The 20,770-nt window shown below is 41.7% G+C and overlaps 1 protein-coding gene across 4 annotated transcripts in view; it reads left to right on the forward strand.

Moving 5' to 3' along the window:
• The first annotated feature begins 6,611 nt into the window (after positions 1-6,611).
• The window catches only part of NFX1 (nuclear transcription factor, X-box binding 1), a 75,566-nt gene continuing 61,407 nt past the window's right edge, over positions 6,612-20,770 (forward strand). For 2 of the 4 annotated variants that reach the window (XM_038552603.1, XM_038552604.1), the window contains exons 1-2: positions 6,612-7,151; positions 11,087-12,085. In XM_038552603.1, coding sequence (XP_038408531.1) covers positions 7,127-7,151; positions 11,087-12,085 — 1,024 coding nt within the window. In that variant the 5' untranslated portion in view covers positions 6,612-7,126. The remainder of the gene's footprint in view (positions 7,152-11,086; positions 12,086-20,770) is intronic. The other 2 variants (XM_038552601.1, XM_038552602.1) reach the window with 1 other exon arrangement.

Here is a 20,770-nt window from a genome sequence, read left to right on the forward strand (position 1 = left end):
TCTGAGGATTCTGCCAGCAAACTCCCTTTTCTGCTTAAACTAGTTGGAATTGGGTTCCTGTCAGCTGCCAAAAAAGGCCCCAAGCCTTTCTCTGTCCTCTGTCCCACTTTGCAATGTTATGCTATAATAATTGCTTCTAGTACCTCCACTTCCACCATAAAGTCATGATTCCCTGCTTCTAACCATACCTTTCCCTGGAGATTCCTTAACACCTTTATCATTCTGCTAATTCTTGCTGTACTTGGAAAGGACCAAAAGCCAGGTCTTGGTCTGTGTCCATCTTAGTGAATTTAATGTTAGGAGTATCCCCCATTATTATTTTTATTTTTTAAAAGATTTTATTTATTTATTCATGAGAGACACAGAGAGGCAGAGACACAGAAAGAGGGAGGAGAAGCAGGCTCCACGCATGAAGCCCGATGCAGGACTCGATCCCGGAACTCCAGGATCATGCCCTGTGCCAAAGGCAGACACTCAACTGCTGAGCCACCCAGGTGCCCCCATCTTAGTGAATTTTTTTAATTCTTTCTTTTCCCTAAAGATTTTATTTATTTATTCATGAGAGACACAGAGAGAGAGGCAGAGACACAGGCAGAGGGAGAAGCAGACTCCACGCAGGGAGCCTGATGTGGGACTTGATCCTGGGTCTCCAGGATCACGCCCCGAGCCAAAGGCAGATGCTCAACCACCAAGCCACCCAGGCGTCTCCATCTTAGTGAATTTAAGTGGAGAAGAGGAGTCCTGTGGTAGAGTCAGTCCCAGGCACAGCATAGTCTCTGACGATTTCTCCTGTAGCTGCCACCAGTCAGCATCTCTGAAGCAGAATTGAGTGCAGGTGGTCTCCTTCAGTTGTAATCTGTCAGCCCTGGCACTTTAGCAAGGGTGGAAGAAATTGGAATGATCCAATAAGAGAGTAAAAGTTTGGCACTTCAACCTCTTTTCATATTTCATAGCTTTCCTTTTATATTTTCCTATCCTTGTAGATTCTAATATAATAGATCTGAATATGGTGTGAGCAGTTGGATTTTTAAAAGCTCCCAGGTTGGGACACATGGGTGGCTCAGTGGTTGAGTGTCTGCCTTTGGCTCAGGTCATGCTCCCAGGTCTAGAGTCCTGCATCAGGCTCCCTGGTGGGAGCCTGCTTCTTCCTCTGCCTATTTCTCTCCTTTCTGTGTGTCTCTCATGGATAAATAAATAAAATCTTTTTTAAAAAAAGATCTAAAAATAATAAATAAAAGCTCCCAGGTAGTTTTTGTTTGTAGCCAGGATTCAGAAGCACTGCCCTAGGATGCCAGATCAGTCTGACTCCGTTTTCATGGACAAGCAGCCTGGGCTGTTGCCATCAATTTTTGCAGTGGAGAGCTAGGCGATGATTGCTCTAAGGCAGTTTTCATCCAGAGAATGAGGGATTCCCTCCTCTTCTATTTTTAGGGATAGTTTATAAAGGATTGGTGTCAATTCTTTGAATATATGGTAGAATTCCCTAGTGAAGCCATCTAGGCCTGGGCTTTGTGGTAAATTTTATTATTATTAATTAAATATCTTGACTTGTAGGACACCCAGGTGGCTCAGCAGTTGGGCACCTGCCTTCAGCTCAGGGCGTGATCCCAGGTCTGGGATCGAGTCCCGCATCAGGCTCCCTGCATGGAGCCTGCTTCTGCCTCTGCCTGTGTCTCTGCCTCTCTAGGTCTCTCACGAATCAATCAATCAATCAATCAATCAATTAATATCTTTACTTGCTATAAGTCTATTCGGATTTTTCTATTTTTCTTGAGTCCGTTTTGGTTGTTTCTGTATTTCTGGGAATTTGTCCATGTCATGTAGGTGATCTAATTTGTTAGCATAAAGTTATTCATAGTATTCCCTTATAATTCTTTTTCTTTTTTTTCTTTATTTTTTTTAAGATTTTTATTTATTCATGAAAGACACAGAGAGAGAGAGAGAGAGAGAGAGAGAGGAAGGCAGAGACACAGGCAGAGGGAGAAGCAGACTCTATGCAGGGAGCCTGATGTGGGACTCCATCCTGGGCCTCCAGGATCAAGCCCTGGGCCGAAGGCAAGCGCTGAACCGCTGAGCCACCCAGGGATACCCCAAATATTTTTTTAAAGATTTTATTTATTTATTCATGAGAGACACAGAGAGAGAGAGGCATAGACACAGGCAGAGGGAGAAGCAAGCTCCATGCAGAGAGCGTGACGTGGGACTCGATCCTGGGTCTCCAGGATCACATCCTGGGCTGAAGGCGGCACTAAATCGCTGAGCCACCTGGGCTGCCCTTAATTCTTTTTCTTTCAGGTCAATAGTAATGTCCTCTCTTTGATTCCCTAATTTCAATAATTTGAGTTTTTTCTGTCTTTTTTCTTGTCAGTCTAGCTAAAAGTTAGTCAATTTTGTTCTTTTTAGTGAACCACTTTGTTTTGTTGATTTTTTTCTATTTTTATTTTATTTCTGTTCTAACTTTTGTTATCTCCTTCCTTCTACTTGTTTTGGTTTAGTTTGCTCTTCTTTTTCTAGTTTCTTAAGGTAGAAGTTTAAGCTATTCTAGATATATCTCTTTTTTATTAATAAACTTTATTTTTTTGGAGCAGTTTGAGAATCACAACAGATTTGAGCAGAAAGTACAGAGAATTCTCATATATGCCCTATCCCCATTCATGCACAACCTCCCCCATTGTAGACATCTGGCACCACGGTGGTATATTTGTTACAATCCATGAGCCTACATTGATATCTTATTGCCTAAAGTCCATAGTTTACATAGTTTATTTTTGGTGTACATTCTATAGATTTTGACAATGTAGCCACTGTTGTATTATCAATAATAGTTTCACTGCCCTAAAAATCCTCTGTGCTCTATTAATGCCTCCCTTTCCTCTAAGCCCCAGCAATCACTAATTTTTTTATTGTCTCCATAGTTTTGCCTTTTCCAGAATGTCATATAGGTGGAATCATACATAATATAGCCTTTCAGATTGATTTCTTTCACTTAGTAGTATGCATTTCCTCCATGTGTTATTCATGGCTTGACAGCTTATTTCTGAATAATAATTTGGTGTCTGGACTTTCTTTTACTCATTTCTATTTTTCTTTTAAGATTTATTTACTTATTATGGGGGGGAAAGGGAGAGAGAGAATCTTAAGCAGACTCCCTACTGAGCTCAGAAGCCAATGCTGGGCTCAATCTCACAATCTTGAGATCATGACCTGAGCCGAAATCAAGAGTTGGATGCTTAACCAACTAAGCCACTCAGGGGCCCCTGAACTTTTTTTTTTTAATAGTTTTTTTTTTAATAGGTTTTATTTATTTGAGAGAGCGAGAAAGAGCATGAGGAGGGGGCAGGGGAAAGGAGGGGAAGGGAAAAGCAGGCTCCCTATTGAGCTGAGAGTCCAATGTGGGGCTCAATCCCAGGATCCTGGGATCATGACCTGAGCTGAAGGCACATGCTTAACCAACTCAGCCACCCAGGCACCCCTGCTAGACTTCATTTTTATTTTTTTTAAATTTTTTTAAAGATTTTATTTATTTATTCATAGAGTCAGAGAGAGAGAGAGAGAGAGAGAGGCAGAGACACAGGCAGAGGGAGAAGCAGGCATCATAGAGAGAGCCTGATGTGGGACTCGATCCAGGGTCTCCAGGATCACGCCCTGGGCTGCAGGCGGTGCTAAACCGCTGTGCCACCGGGGCTGCCCTAGACTTCATTTTTAATGCAAGTATTTGTAGCTGTACATTTCCATCTGAGCTTGTCATAAGTTTTGGTATGTTATATGAAATACTGTTTGTATAGGAAAGGCAGGATACTTTCATTTTTATAAGCTTTGAAAATAGCAGATTCCCTAGTATTCCAATTATGAATTATTGCCATTCAATTCCAAATTTATCCTTTTTTCCTGCTCTGTGAAATGATTTGGACCCTTTCAAATATTTATCCTTTATCAGCTAGCAGAAATTTGTCAGTAGAGGGCACCAGAGAGATACTGCAGGAGGAAAAGGTTTTGTTTCCTATTTTTAGTGTTTCAGTTAGGCAGGCTTTTGTGTTGTGGGCAGCTTCTCCAGTGTTTGGCTTCTGCAATGTACAGGGCTTCTTCAGCACCTGGCCTTTTCAGCTTGTAGTGGCTAACAGCCAGAAACTTCTTTTGGCATCTCCTCACATGGTTTATAGTAGAGTGCCTCTTCTGAGACTCCTCCCCATGAATGACTTTCCCCAGCACCCTCCAAGGTAGGTTTCTGGCAGCTTCTGCTGTTGCAGCACCACAGCCACTTCCTTGCCATCTAGTGAGCCACAGGCATAACCTCTCTTTTTTTTTTTTTTTTTTTTTTTTTATTTATGATAGTCACACACAGAGAGAGAGGCAGAGGCAGAGGGAGAGGGAGATGCAGGCTCCATGCACCGGGAGCCCGACGTGGGATTCAATCCCGGGTCTCCAGAATCACGCCCTGGGCCAAAGGCAGGCGCTAAACCGCTGCGCCACCCAGGGATCCCCAGGCATAACCTCTCTGACAAAGTTTACACTTCAGCTCTGGGTGATTTTCGTTAATCTCAATCCTAGAGGTAGTGGCTTTTCCTTATATCATTAATCCTCTGTTATTTTAGAGTTCTTTTTACTTCTTTACTAGTCAATCCCTTATTACTCCAATTCTCTGTTATAGTTAATAAGTCTTTATAAACAAAACCTTCTCTGTTCAAATGACTGTGTGGTTCCTCTCTCTTGATTGGACTCAGAGTGATAACACCTGGTAATTTCTAAAAGTGACAGTATGGTTGGTTGGTTGATTTGATGAACTGCTCTGTCAAAATTGAAGATTTATGTTCAGTAAAGGACAAAATTAATAGAAAATGGAAGAAAATAAGACAACTGAAATGTATAAAACTGACATGGAATTGATATCTATAATATACAAGAAACCATCAGCAAGAAAAAGAGAGCAACCCCAATAGAAAAAAATAGGCAGTGGGTGTGAATAAGCAGTTAAAAAAGAAGAAACTCCAAAAGTCATTTAAAAATGTTCAGACTTGGGCAGCCCAGGTGGCACAACGGTTTAGCGCCGCCTGCAGCCCAGGGCGTGATCCTGGAGACCCCGGATCAAATCCCACGTCAGGCTCTCTGTATGGTGCCTGCTTCTCCCTCTGCCTGTGTCTCTGCCTCTCTCTCTCTCTTGGTCTCTATGAATAAATAAATAAATAAAATAAAATAAAATAAATAAAATCTTTAAAAAAAAAAAAAAAGCCCTCTCCCTTTTAAAAAAAAAAAAATGTTCAGACTTGGCTGAACCTGGCTGGCTCAGTTGGTACAGCATGTGACTCTTGATCTTGGGGTTATGAGTTCAAGCCCTATGTTGGGTGTAGAGATTACTTTAAAAGAAGTAATAAAATCATTTTAAAAATATTCAGACTCAGTAATCAGAGGAATAAAAATTAAAACAATGAGATATCACACCTGTTGGTATGGAAAAGTCTGGAAGGTGGACACTGGTTGTATCTCAAATATAGCTCATATCTGTTCTCTCCATGCTATTTGCTGTCACTCTAGTCCAAAGCCACCATCATCTTCTGCATTAGCCTAATACAAAACTGTCACTGCTCTGCCCACTTCTATTCTTGCTCCCCAACAATTCACTCTTCCTTTGGATAGAGAAGAAATCTTTTAAGTATATAGATCAGATACCATCTCTTTGCTTAGAACCCTTCAATGACTTCCTACTGCTCTTGGAATAAAATCCATTATCATGGCCTGCGGTGATCTGTGTGATTTCCTTACCTACCTCTTCAGTTCCATACCGTGCCACTCTCCTCCCTATTTTCCAGCAGATATCTCAACACCTTGAATACTTCAAGGTCTTTCCTTCCTCATGACCTTTGCATTTTACTATTCCTTCTTTCTGAATCTTCCTATAGCTAGTTCCTTCTCCTCTTTCCTTCCACTCAAGGAAGCCTGGCCACCTTTTCTCATCAGGTCCTATTATCACTCTTACCCTGCTTATTTCTTTCATAATGCTAACATAATTTGAAATTATTTTACAAATCATTAATTTGTAAATATAAATTAGTTTTTAATCTCCTATACTAAACAATGCACTTCATTAGGGCAGGGACCACGTTTGTCTTTTTCACCATTTACCTCCAGCGCTTAAAGCGATGCCTAAGAGTATGCATTAAAACACAACTATGAATAAATGAATCTATTTCGTGTTTTGGGGGAAGTCTGTGAATTACGTTACAAGTACATATGCTTCATGCTTAAATGTTGCATTCTACTTAGTAATGAATGCAATAACAAAGCAAACTCCACACATTCACTTAAAATTTTGCTACTTTAGGAATGCCTGGGTGGCCTAGGGTGAAGCATCTGCCTTTGGCTCAGGGCTGATCCTGGGGCCTGGGGATGGAGCCCACATCCTGCTCCCTGCATGGAGCCTACTCCTCCCTCTATGTCTCTGCCTCTGTCTCTGTCTCTCATGAATAAATAAATAAAATCTTAAAAAAAAAAATTATCAGTGCCTCCGAACTTTCCCTTCTCAACTTCAATATCCACCTGTATTTTATCGTCATATGTCCGTCCAAGTCTTTTACCATTTCTAATAACATGGTTTATCGGCTTTGTTTCTTTTTTTCGGCTTATCATTTTCTGATTTGTTAAAGTTCTCGGTATATTAGCCCTTTACCGTTTGTTTTTGCGCGTATTTTCCCTTCGATTCCCTTTTGACGACTTAGCAGTTCTGCTTGTTTAACCAACACTAAAGCCGAAGTATTCTAGGTAGAAGGTGACGCTTGAGCGGACCGCGGGAGGCCAGGTGGAGTTGGTTGGGTGCCAGAACAAAGGGCACAGTAGCAAGAGAACACCACGAATCTCAAAAAGAAAAGCAATGACTACGCAAATTCCTAGCCGCACACTAACGTGACCCTCCCCACCTACGGTCAGCCTCTACTCCCCTCCTCCACGCCGGCGCCTGGCGCTTGTGTCTGACGTCACGGACGCACCGCACAGTTCCCTCCGGCCGCGCAACCTCCGTGGCCGTCCACCCGGCGCGCGGAGGCGAATATTCTCGCGGCGCCGGAAGTCAGAGGCACGTGACCGGGTGACATCCCGCTCTAGGTTGCAGGGCTCGCTTTAGGTGTTGCGGCACGGGATGGCGGAGGCGCCTCCTGTCTCAGGTACTGTCCCGGCCCGCGCGGGACTGGGCCCCTCTCGGGGAGCGGAAATTGGGTCAGTGGCGAGTCCTAGGACTCCGACCATTCATATCGCGAGAGTGGCGCGTACCAGGGTTCGGGATAGTGGCTCGGAAGGGCCAAGCCACGCGCGTCGTGGGTACCGAGACCTCGACCGTCCTCCACTGGGTTGTGAAGCCCCGCAGCTGGGTTTCCGGGAAGCGCGGGTTTGTCCAGTGAATCGGTGTGCGCGCCCCACTTTCTGCCGTGCGCCCCGCCTTCAGCCCAACCCCGCTGGGGCAGAGGCCTCAGTGCTCTGCAGCAGGCGGGCGTCGGCCGAGTCACCTCCCGTGACGGTGGCGGGCTCTCGAGGCGTGGCGGGTTGGCGCGTCCTGGGGCAGCGGAGCGAGCGCGAGCCGAACACAAGGGGCTCCCATTTCCAGACTGCCACGAGCTCACAGTGTGATTGAATCTCCGTTTCCTCATCTATCAGTTGGGAGTAAATAATTTCTGTGAAGGCTCCCGCCCTGTACCGTACTTGTTCCATAATTGTTAGCTCACTTTTTTTGGAGTTGCTTCCGTGTGTAGAACAGCCTCATTTGGCTGTTGATGTGTATTTCCTTTTCCTTCAAGATGTACCTTAGATCTTTGTTTTCCAAACTTTTTGGCAGAGACCGAAAAGAAACATTTTACATCGTGGTTCAGTGCACACGTGTGACTCTAAAAGCGAACCAAAAGTTTTAGGAATTAATGCTTTTCCTTACTGTTTGAAATACGCTCTGTTTTCTGTTTTCTTTGAAAAAAATACCTGTCACAACCCACTGCGTTGATTTTATTTCAAGACCCACTCTTTCTAGGGGGGAAAAAAAACAGGACAGCAGTTTGCCACATGTGGTTTGTAAACTGCCATTGATTTGAGTCTTAGTTCTGCCACTTATCAGTGTTTTGCAACCAAGAAGAGTATATGTTAAGTTTGTGTACTGGGTGGCAGGTAAAATGTACTTGTTACTGTGGGTATGGGTCAAAAAATTATATTTTCAAAACCCTAATCCTGATTTATTAAATTTTGGGGGATGGGAGCCTTTTTAGGTTGGTCTGGTGTTTTGTTACTCTGCCACCTGTTTTTTTCCCAGATCCTCTAAACTGGATCCATTGATCTTTCCATCCTCAGGCTCACTTCTGACTCATTTCTCCACCCTTCAGTGTTTGAGGCAGGATTGGGTGAGGCCAGCTGTGAATTACAGTTTTGACCTCCCTGGTGTGCCCCTGCCAGAGGTTCCAACCTCCTCTCCATCTACTATGGCAAAGTTCCCTAGTCCAAAGACCTCTCCAAGTCCCTCTTGTGTTCTTTAGTTTGCTTTTGCCTTAGTTCCTATTTCATGCTCTTATTTCAGCATCCTCTCTAGACCACACCTTCATCTCAGGGTTTAATTCTCTTGCCCACTTCTGTTCTCAAATACCAGACAGGTTCAGGGATATCTTTCTGCCAGCTTTGTTTCTGGACTTCATAATCTCTTAGATTTCCTCTTATCCTTCTCGACTCACCTGTTAGACACTTACTGTGTTGCTGTGTTATCTTGGATCTAGGGTACTACTTGTATCCTATTTACTGAGTAATTTCCAGCTACTTAGATACTGAGGAGAAAGATCTTTATGTCTCAGGTGGAGAGTTCTGACTCATGTGTCTTTTTTCCCTTCTATTTCTCAAGGGTCTTTCTGAGGGCATTACCTACTATCTCATGTCTAATGGATCACAAACTGTATACAAATAGGTGCTGCCCTGTCTAGACTCTCTACTTGCACCAATTCCTTACTGCTTGGCTTAACATGGAACACCTTCTTCCCATCTTTTACCAGGCTATTCTGGACTTTACTGACTTTTCTTCTGCCCCTTTCCAACTTTGTTTTTTCAAGATGGAGAGGACTATACAATACACATTAGGTCTAATCTACCCCTTCCCACCTTTATGTTATCTCTTATGTTTCTGGAACATCTCCTTCGTGACCTTCTAAATCTGTCTAATCCCCCTCCACCCCGTCCCCAGAATTGCCTGTGTGAAAGCTTTCAGGACAAATCCTGGATTGAATGAAGTTTACCCTATGACCTTTATGATCTCGTTCAGTTCTTGAGTATATGTTTCTATGGTACCCACTGCCCAGCCTTTGACAGTACAGTGTAAGAGTATGATCTCTAGGGCCATATAGCCTGGGTGGAATCCTGAGTCTGCCTCAGAACATCTCTGTGGCCTTTGGCAAGTAATTTTCTCAGTGTCATAGCTCTGTCATCAGGAATGTAAGGATTAAATGAGTTAACAGATGCAGAGTGCTTAGAATAGTGCCTGGCACATGTTAATTACCAAAAAAAAAAAAAAAAAAAATTATTAAACCTGAAACCCAAAGGCTCTGCACTGCACCCATCTGTGGTCAAGTCTGTGTGTTTTAGATAGTCTAGTCCAAACAGCAGTAATAAAGCACATTTTTAACCACTTTATGTATGTTACTAACTTGCTTTATTCTTGATAGCAACTCTTTGATGTAAGGATTGTTACTGTCTCCATTCCTTATAAGAAAAATTGGGATTAAGTCATTTGCATAAAGATAAAAGTGATGGACAAGGACATAAACCCATGTCTTCCAGGTCCTGTTGATTCTTAGTATAATTGACCTTAAACTTTGCGGGGGGTAAGGATGCCAACACCCCTCCCACCCACCCCCACCACCCCCACCCCCACCACCACCACCCCCCTGCACAGTGGAAAATCCACATATAACTTACGATTCCCCAGAAATTTAACTAACAGCCTACTGTGGACCAGAAACCTTACCAGTAACATAAGTAGTCGATTAACATATTTTTCATGATATATGTACTATTTACTGTATTCTTACAATAAATAAGCTGAAGAAAATGTTATCAGAATCATAAGGAAGAGGGAATACATTTACAGTACTCTACAGTAAAAAATTCACATATAAATGGACTTGTGTAGTTCAAAACTGTTCAAAGGTCAATTGTGTAATCCATATGCTACACATAATTCTGACTTTTCTACTAACTAGGTTTGTATCCTTAGGCACATCATTTAGTCTTTAGGCTTCAGGGACAAAGAAGCACGTTTGGAGAAAAAACAAGTGAGTTGAAGAGGCATGTGCTTAACTTTTGAGACTTGGATTATGGACCATATTATAACGGTTATGAATGGAAACCCTAAAATAAATTCCTTGTGGGAAGAGATGGGAACTAATGTACTCATTATGTTAAATACTATCTATGTGAAATCTTACTTAAATTTCACAGTAGCCCTTTGAAGTAGTATCATCTTTTGTCATGGATGAGGAAATGAAGGCTAAAAGCAATCAGGTGATACCCTAAATTCATACCATAATTTGGAGGGCCAGACTTCAAACTGATTTTAGCTGACTCCAAAATCTGTATACTTGATACTACACAATGCTACCTTAAGAGCTTTGAAAGGCCACATGGAACCTGCTAATTGATTCTCACCCCTGAACTGTTTGCTGACCTGAAAATTTTTAATAAAATAAACATATAGGCATATAGGAATAATGCCTGGCTGACTCAGCATAGCATACAACTCTTGATCTTGGGGTTGTAATTTCAAGCCCCATATAGAGCATGGAACTTACATTTTTAAGAAATTAATAATAATAATAATAATAATAATAATAATACTTCATCACCCAGGTGAGCAGTTTTACTTAGTAGTTCTTAGGGCTATTGGTGAGGTTACTGGACATGAAATGATCAGTGTTCCACAAGCACCTTGAACCCATCAAATTCACAGGAAGCATAAGCCTTACTAAGAGCCTGTTTTATACAAGTCCTTAAGAAAATCTTTTAGATAATGGCTTAGAGTCTTTTGGGCTTCATGGATGATGATTAGTTTTTTTACTGGCATGTCTATTTTCTTATGTCCTAGGTACTTTTAAATTCAATACGGATGCTGCTGAGTTCATTCCTCAGGAGAGAAAAAATTCTGGTCTAAATTGTGGAAGTCAAAGGAGACTAGATTCTAATAGGATTGGGAGAAGAAATTATAGTTCACCACCTCCCTGTCACCTTTCCAGGCAAGTCCCTTATGATGACATCTCTGCTGTTCATCAGCACAGTTATCCTTCAGGAAGCAAACCTAAGAGTCAACAGATTTCTTTCCAATCCTCTGCTTCTAACAAATCACTAAAGAGCCATGGCCTTCAGAATCAACCTTGGCAGAAATTGAGAAGTGAAAAGCAGCACATCAAAGTCAAAAAAGTACAGAATCTCACTGATCAGACCTCAGATGCAGCTGGCTTAGAAAGTGTGGCTAGGTCAGAGAGTGGGACAAACCCCAGAGAGCACAGCCCTTCTGAGAATGAGAAGGAAGTTATTGGTGCAGATCCCAGGGGAGCAAAACCCAAAAAAGCAGCCCAATTTATATACAGTTATGGTAGAGGACCAAAAGTCAAGGGAAAACTCAAATGTGAGTGGGGTAACAGAATGACTCCAAAATCCGAGGATGCTGTACCTGAAAATACCAAACCTGTGGGGGTTATCCACCCTGACTCTTTGGATACATCCTTTAAGAAAAGTGTATTGGATGGGTATGGGGCCAGACGCAATGAGCAGAGAAGATACCCACAGAAAAGGCCTCCTTGGGAAGTGGAAGGAGCCAGGCCACGACCAGGCAGGAATCCACCAAAACAAGAGGGCCAACGACATACAAATGCCACCAGAAACAACATGGCCCCCATTCCAAAGGATAATCTTAATGAGAGACCCGCAAAATCTGCCTGTGACAATGGGAACTTGGCAGGTGTCAACAAGTCTTCCCGAAGGGTTGACCCAGAGAAATGTGCTGTAAGGAGGCAGGATCCTCAAGTAACGTCTTTTCCCCGAGGCAAACAGAACCATGTGCTAAAGAATGTGGAAACACACACAGGTAAGTCTACCTAAATTGTGGAAATGTTTTGGGGTTATTTTTGAGAGATAATGAATTCACACAGTTTAGGAACCAGAAAGTATAAAAAGGAATACAGTGAAACATCTTTTTCTGTCCTTGTTCATCATCGGCCTGGATCCTGCCACCACTTGTTCCATCCCCCATAGGTAACCAGTTAGTTTTTATATATTATAAGCAAATACAAATAAGGAATTTTTATTCTTTTTTATTTTTTTATTTTTTTATTTTTTTAGGAATTTTTATTCTTAACAAGGAATTTGGTAAGGGTTTTTAAAAATGCAGATACGGGTCTTACAGATGTTTGGTTACAAAGGTTTTTTTTTGTTTTTAAAGATTTTATTTATTCACGAGAGGCAGAGACACAGGCAGAGGGAAAAGCAGGCCCCATGTAGGAAGCACCCACTCAATTCCGGGCCCCCAGGATCATGCCCTGAGCCAAAGGCAGATGCTTAACTGCTGAGCCACCCAGACGTTCCGTGTTTTTGTTTTTTAATTGTGAAAGCACAAGTAGAAGATGGTAACATCTCCATTGCCTCTCTTTGTTCCGACCTGTATCCTCTTTTGTCTGCTTATCTGCAACAGGTCCTGACCACTCTTGCCATCTTCAGTTTCTTTCAGTCCATCTCTTACACCAGCATCAGAGAGTGAATTTTCTAAAACACTATTGAACTATGTCACTCCCCTGTTTATTTCTGCTCACTTTTCGTCACCACATATGGATTCTGGATTCTTTCTTACCTAGCCACCGCACTTTATGCTGCCTCAGTCCCCCACCACATTTTATTCCCTGTACTCTATGTTGTTTCATCTTTCTCTCATGTTACGTATGTGGTGGCTCTCTTTGTCTAGAATGTCCACCACTAAGTACGCTAATGAATTCTTACTCATTTTACAATAGCTAGTTTAGCAACACATTTAGGACACCTTTTCTCACCTCTACAGATGGCATTATCTTTTCTAGTCCTGTGGTATGTCTCTCCCTCACACACACATGCTTCAATTAGAACAGTTACTGCTGGAAGCCATCATTTGTTTGTCATTGTCTCTATTAGCTCCTTGAAAGCAGAGACTATCTTTTTGCATTTTTTTAAAGATTTAATTTGTTCATCTGAGAGAAGAGTGTGTGCTCAAGTGGAGGGGGAAGAGCAGATAGAGGAGGAGAATCTCAAGCAGACTCCCTCTTGAGCGTAGAAGTTGACATGGAGTTCAGTCTCACGACCCCAAGATCATGACCTGAACCAAAATCAAGAGTCCCATGCTTTACTGACTGAGCACCCAGGCACCCCTCTTTCTTCATGTTTGTATCCCTAGTGCTTAATATAGCTTTTAGAACATACTAGGTACTTTGCTTTGACTGTTGGAAAGTTCTTCCTTACATTGAACTGAAAATTTCTTTCCAGTAAATACTTTGTATCCCCTGGTTTAAGTTCTGCCCTCTGAGGCAACACAGCAACCAGTCTTTCTTCTCACAGTTTCCCTCCCCTTCATTGCAAATCAACTTTTTTTCCGGTATTTCAAGATACTTCTCATTTTGCCCTGACTATATATTTCATCTAGGCTAAACAGCTTTATTCCAGTAGCTCTTCCTCTTGGACCTTCACCATCTGGTGTCCCTCTAGTTTAGTGTACATAGCCCAGCCCAACACATGAAGTCACCACCTGCCCAGGCCTGTTTTTATACTGGCTTATAGTTCTAGTTCTCATTTGCTTCCCCAGGCAGTCCTTCCTCTTGGGACCTCAACTTATATGTGAACCAAGGTAATGTTACACCAGGGTTGTTTTTGAATTCTTTTTTTATTTTTTTTTTAAGATTTTATTTATTTATTCATGAGAGAAGCAGAGACTTGTTTTTGATTTCTTAAGACTGGTTAATAGTTTCCTTTTGCTTCATAACACATTACCACAAGTATAGTGGCTTAAGATAACACAAATTAATTATGTCACAGTTTCTTTGGGTCAGGAATCTGGGTATGTATGGGTTAGCCAAATTCTCTATTCAGAGCCTCACAGGACTAAAAGTTGGCTAGGGAGGCAGAGATATAGGGTTCTCTTTCATGCTCACTGGTTGTTGGTAGAATTTAATTCCTTATGTGTGTAGAATGAGATCCACATTTTTTTTTTTTTTAAGATTTTATTTATTCATTAGAAACAGAGGCAGGCAGAGACATAGGCAGAGGGAGAAGCAGGCTCCATGCAGGGAGCCCGATGTGGGACTCGATCCCAGGACTCCAGGATCATGCCCTGGGCTGAAGGCAGGCACTAAACCACTGAGCCACCCGGGAGTCCCAGGTCCACATATTCTTGCTGGTTGTTGGCTACGGGGGTTACTCTTAGCTCTAAGAGGTCACCAGCAATTCCTCACCACATGGCCCTCTACATAACATGGTACTTTTCTTTTTCAAAATCTATAGGAAAACATGGGCTCCATATTCTTTCAATTTCTCTGACTTCTGTCTTTGATCCCTAGATTCTTTTTAAAGGGTTCACCTGATTAGATAAGGCCCACTTATATTCAAGGGGAGGAGATTATACCAGGCATGCACACCTGTATGCATGTGGGAATCTTGGAGGCCATCTTAAGAGTCTTGCTTAACAAATCTCTCTTGACCTCAAATCCCCATATATTTTTGAGAACACTTTATTCATCTTTATTGAGTAGATACTATGTACCAAGCACTGTTCTCAGTACTAGGAATACAGTACTGGTGAGATTTACATTCTGTAGGGAAGGCAGACAGAAAGCACTTAAACCAGTATTTAATATGTCAGGTGGTAGGTAAGGGCTAAAAAGAAATACAAAGCAGGTTAAGAGGACAGAGTAACAGGACGCTTTTTTTAGATAGGTTGATCTATTTGATGACACATTTGAACAGAGACCAGAAGGAAACCCAGAAGCGTGCCATGTGGCTCTCTGAAGAATATCCCAAGCAGAGGGAGAAGCGAGTTTCAGGTGGGAGGGGTACATTGTGAGCAATGATAAGGCAGGCAGTAGAGGAGGTCAGAGAAATCACAGAGGCTGGCTCATGTGAGGCCCTTGGATTTGGTTCTGATTAAGAAGATGAGAAGCAGCTGGAAGGTTTGGGGAAAGGGGATGACATGATCTTACTAGCATTCTAAAACCATCACTCAGCCTGCCATGTGGAGCATTGGCTCTAAGTAAGCAAGGGGACAAGTTAGGCTGTTGCAGTAATTCACATAGTTGATGATGGAAACTTGGACTAGGGTAGTAGTTTTGGAAGACGTAAGAATGTTAGACTTTGGATGTATTTGGAAGATAAAACTGACAGGATTTGCAGATGAGCTAGATGTTGGCTGCAGGAGAATAAGAGGGATCAAGGACCAAGCCAAGGCTTTTGTGTCTGAGTAATGTAAAAATAGAATCGCCAGGGCGCCTGGCTGGCTGAGTCAGTAGAGCATGTGACTCTTGATCTCAGGGTAGGTTCGAGCCCCACATTAGGCGTAGAGATTATTTTAAAAACAAAATCTTAAATAATAATAATAGAGAATTGCCATGTACTGAAGTAGTAAAACTTGGGAGAGGAAAAAGTGTTCTGAAAATTTTTTAGTTTGGGATAATTTTAGGTTTATAGAAAAGTTACAAAAATAGTACAGAGGATTCCCATATATCCTTCACCCAGCTTTGTCTAATGTTAATATCTTACATAACCGCCTCTGGTCCTTTGTCAAAACCAAAAAATCAGTGCTGGTCTAAACAAAACTGTACACATTATTTGGATTTCGCCATTTTTTCCACTACCATCTATTTTTTTTTTTTTTTTTTTTTGGTTCTAGGATCCAGTCCAGGATACCACATTGCATTTAGTCATCATATCCCGTTAGTCTTAGAGGAGTCTCAGTCTTTCTTAGTTGTCTTGTTGGGAAAGTTTTCTTAGTCTTTCCTTTTTAGAAAAGGTATTTTTGAATATATTTTGCTTTGTCTACTTGTTTTTTTTAATATTTTTAAAATTTATTTTGATTTTTTTCCCCGGGAGAAAGCATGAGCCGGGGGAAGGGTCGGAGGGAAAGATTTTATTTATTTATCCATGAGAGACACACAGATTGAGAGAGAGAGAGAGAGGCAGAGACATAGGCAGAGGGAGAAGCAGGTTCTCCACTGAGCAGGGAGCCCCACATGGGGCTTGATCCCTGGACTCTGGGATCATGACATGAGCTGAAGGCAGATCCTTAACTGACTGAGTCACCCAGTCTCCCTGTTTACTCCTTGTTTAGAAAATATAGAGAATTTAGTAGGAAGTTAAAAATCCAGGCAGAATCTGGACTGAATATTTAAATTTGGGAACTTTCAAGCATGGAGTCATCTAACAGATTGAGGAGGTCACCTAAGGTGTGAGGGTAGTTAGAAAAGTCAAGTCGGAGGGTGGAGCCTTCCTATATATACCTCAGTGTTTCAAGGTTGGAAGATAGGGACCCAGCAAGAGAGCCGAAGAATGAGTAGGAATTGAACTAGGAAGTGAACCATGGTTTTTTTTTTTAAGATTTTATTTATTGGGCAGCCCCAGTGGCGCAGCAGTTTGGCGCTGCATTCAGCCCAGGGGGTGATCCTGAAGTCCCAGGATCAAGTCCCACGTCAGACTCCCTGCGTGGGGCCTGCTTCTCCCTCTGCCTGTGTCTCTGCCTCTTTCTCTCTCTCTCTCTTTCTCTCTCTGTGCCATTCATGGATGAATAAATAAAATCATCATGAATCAATAAAAGAAAATCAGATTTTCTTTATTTATCCATGAGGGACACAGACACAGAGAGAGAGGCAAAGACACAGGCAGAGGGAGAAGCAGGCCCCACTCAGGGAGCCTGACGTGGGACTTGATCCTGGGACTCCAGGATCACAGGCTAAGCCGAAGGCAGGCACCTAACTGCTGAGCCACCCAGGTGTCCCATGAACTATGTTTTAAACACTACCAAAAAAAAAAAAAAAAAAAAAAACTCGAGGAGGGAGTGATCAGTTGTGCCAAATGCTACTGATGGGTCCACAAGATGACAACTGCATATTGACTGTTGAATTTGGGGTGTGAAGGTTATTGGCCTTGAAAAGAGCAGTTTTGGTGGAGTGGTAGAGGTGAAAGCTTGATTAGAATGGAAAGAGAGGATCACCCCAAATATTAGTCTCCATGGCTGCTTGAGAGTCGTCTTTGTTTACTCTTGTTCTGTACTGAGAGAAACTAACTGGTACTGGTCCTGTCCCCAGGCTGTTCGGATCCCTCATTTGTGTTGACAGGATCCCTTATATCCTTAGTAAGTTTCTGCTCTCCTTTGGCTCTTAATCAATCTGTGGCCTTCTCTAAGTTCACCCCTTTCTTTACAGCCTGTTCAGAGCATGCTATTTTCCCTTATCCTGTTTGCCTTAGTTTCTGGAAGATGAGAAGAGCAAGCTGCTCTCCCTGTATCCTTTCTGAACCATTATGCTTCTACCCTTTATCAAAACCCCTGCTTCTTTGAACCTAATGCTACATCACCTTCCATGTCTCTTTATCTTTGTCCTGTTTTAGCCTCCAAATATCCCAGCCCCAGCATCATTTATTAATGCCTCCAGCCTATATCTTTCCTCCCTCCCAGTGGTTCTCAGAGTGTTGTTCCAGGCCAGCAGCTATCAGCAACACCGGGGAACTTGTTGGAAAAGCATATTCTTGGGCTTTTACCTCACACTTATCAAACAAAAATTCTGGGAGAAGGGCCCAGCAGTCTTCTTTTTAACAAGCCTCCAAGTGACTGATTTGAGAACTACTGATTTACCATAAATTCTGCTATTATTCTGGGTGACTTTAGTGATCATATGGATTTTACCATCCTCACGTTCTTTAATCTTCTCAATCACAGTGACCTTCACCTTCATTATCCCTCCGTACCCACTGCTACTTTCTGACCATAATTTCCTGTCCTGGCTCTCTTAGTCTCCCACCTACTAACTCTATCATCAGCCTTCTGTCCTCCTTTATTCCCTCTTCAGGCTGGGCTTTAATGTAATTTTGAAGTAGTATCCTTCTTCCAAGCCATTTGGCAGGATCCCCGCCTTGCATGGATTCTGCAGTCTACCTTTTCTGCTCCATCTGACTAACAAAATGCTGTTCCAGGAAATCATATGACAATAGTATAGATTTGGTGCTGCTGCAGATTCACTTAACGTTCTCAGGAAAATCTTCTTGATCCCCCTGTTTAGAACTATAATACTTCCCCACAACCCCCGTCAGCATTCTTTATGCTTTGCTGGTTTATTTTTTTCCATAGCACTTACCACTATTTGATGATGCTACTCATTTTTTTCATATAATTTCAATAATTTTTCTTTGTTTATTGTTTACTTTCCCCTATTAGACAATAACTTCCTAAGGGCAGAAGATTTTTGTTTGTTTTGTTCACTGTATATCATCCTTAGTGTTTAAACAATGCCTGGCACACAGTAGGTTCTCAGTAAATATTTTCAATTAGTGATTCTCCAATTTCAGTTGACTTTCAGTACTGCCCATTTTTCCTAATATGGTCAACTGCCCTTCCCATTTTCATCTAAGATTACTCCAAATCTTTTCCAGTCTTATTCAGACCTTCTTGGCATTCATCTCCCTCAAACTCAATGGGCCTCCTACTTCCCAGAGAAAGGGGAGATCATCAGGCATAATATTCTCAGCTTTTTGCTCTCTTTATGTGAACCCAGAGACATCTGTGCCTATCCTCCTTTCCTTTTATTCATTCTGAAATCTCCTGTTTTCTTCCGTCAGCCTTTTCACATTTGCTATTCCAAGTTTTTAGCCTGAAGCTGTCTTCCCAAGTCTGTCATATGCTCCAAAAGAAAAACTTCCCCTGTCACATGGGGAAGTATTGTTTCCTTTCCTTCCATTCCAGTCTAATCAAGAATCACCACTCTGTTTCCTTTTCCCTATTTTGATTCACTTCATTCCTCTGCCATCACCACTTGACTCAGAGAGCTACTGGTAGGTCATTAATGCCTTCCTATTGCCACACCCAGCAGACTGATATATTTCAGTCCTTATTATCCTGGGCTTCCCTTTGAGTTTGATGCAAAGAGGTCTTTGTTGAAATGTTACTTATTTGATATTACACATTTCTGGTCCTCCTTGTTCTCCTTGGCTGTTCTTGCTTGTGTCCTTCAAGTTTCTCTTCCTCTACCTCCTCAAATGTTGGTGTTTACTAGGGCTTTATCTTAGCTCTCTGTTCTTCTTACTTGATGAGGTCTCTTTGGGAGATTACAACTGTTTCCATATCTTCCAACCACTACCTCTGTGCTGTGCTGACTCCTAAACTTTTATCTTCAGTCCCTAAGCTCTGCCATAAGCTTCAGGCTCACATAGATAAATGTGGTATCTAATATATACTTCAGACTCAGCAAAACCATCTTGAACATATTGACCATGTTTATGGTGTATTAACTTTTTTTTTTAAGATTTATTTTTTTGCTTTTGAGAGAATGAGAGAGAGCGCACACAAGCAGGAGAGGGAGGAAGAGAGAGAATCTCAAGCATACTCTCCACTGAGCACAGAACCCATGTGTGAGCTTTTTAAAAACACATTTAATGAGGTAACTTAGAAAAGTCACTTTAGTAGGTAACTCACCTTTAGTCTCTCCATCTAGATATAATCAGCTTCAACCTTTGGTTCTATTTTCTTACAGAATTTTTCAATGCTCAGTTTTACATTGTTGAAATCATATAATGTTCATCTTTTTTTGCTTATTATGTGATTTTTTTACTCAGAAATCTTTGTGCTTTATTCTAAATTAATATTATAAGATGCCATAAAATAGGTATGCATTAGTATTTAAACAATATCCCATTTGTTTTCTCTATTTTTATTTTTGCTGATTTTATATATATACATATATATTTTAAAGATTTTATTTATTCATGAGAGACACAGAAAGAGAGAAGCAGAGACATAGGCGGAGGGAGAAGCAGGCTCCATCCAGGAAGCCTGATGTGGGACTTGATCCCAGTACTCCAGGATCACGCCCTGAGCCGAAGGCAGACACGCTTAACTGCTGAGCCACCCAGGCTCATATATTTTATCACCCTCTGCTGATATATTTTAAAATAAATTCCAGATATCAGACTATTTTATCCCCATATATTTTTAGTGTATGTCTATTTTTTTTATTTTTTTATTTTTATTTTTTATTTTTTATTTTTTTTAAAGATTTTTATTTATTTATTCATAGAGACAGAGAGAGAGAGGCAGAGACGCAGGCAGAGGGAGAAGCAGGCTCCATGCAGAGAGCCCGACGTGGGACTCGATCCAGGGTCTCCAGGATCACGCCCTGGGCTGCAGGCGGCGCTAAACCACTGTGCCACCAGGGCTACCCATGTCTATTTTTTTTAAATGGCTATCTTTTAATTTAATCACAGTGTACTCTTAGATTTTTCAAATCAGGAATGTTATAGGCTTTTGGGTTTTTTTTTTTAAACAGTTATTTATTGGTGCATCTGAAAAGTTGGTAGTCAGTTAACCAGTCAGGTCTCTTCTGATTATTTCAATGGGTGCATCATCCTTTTTACTGACATGCTTTCAAAGTATAAGTATAGAGTAGACACAATCATGATTGAGAAATTATAGGGAAACCCTAGTGGGGGAGGGTTTAGGATTCAAGAAGAGCCAGTGGTCAGGCCAGGGCTGGCACCCAGCAGACAAGTCTTGGACGTG

This window comes from Canis lupus, chromosome 11 (assembly GCF_011100685.1).
Source record: "Canis lupus familiaris isolate Mischka breed German Shepherd chromosome 11, alternate assembly UU_Cfam_GSD_1.0, whole genome shotgun sequence".
Classification (NCBI taxonomy): Eukaryota; Metazoa; Chordata; class Mammalia; order Carnivora; family Canidae; genus Canis; species Canis lupus.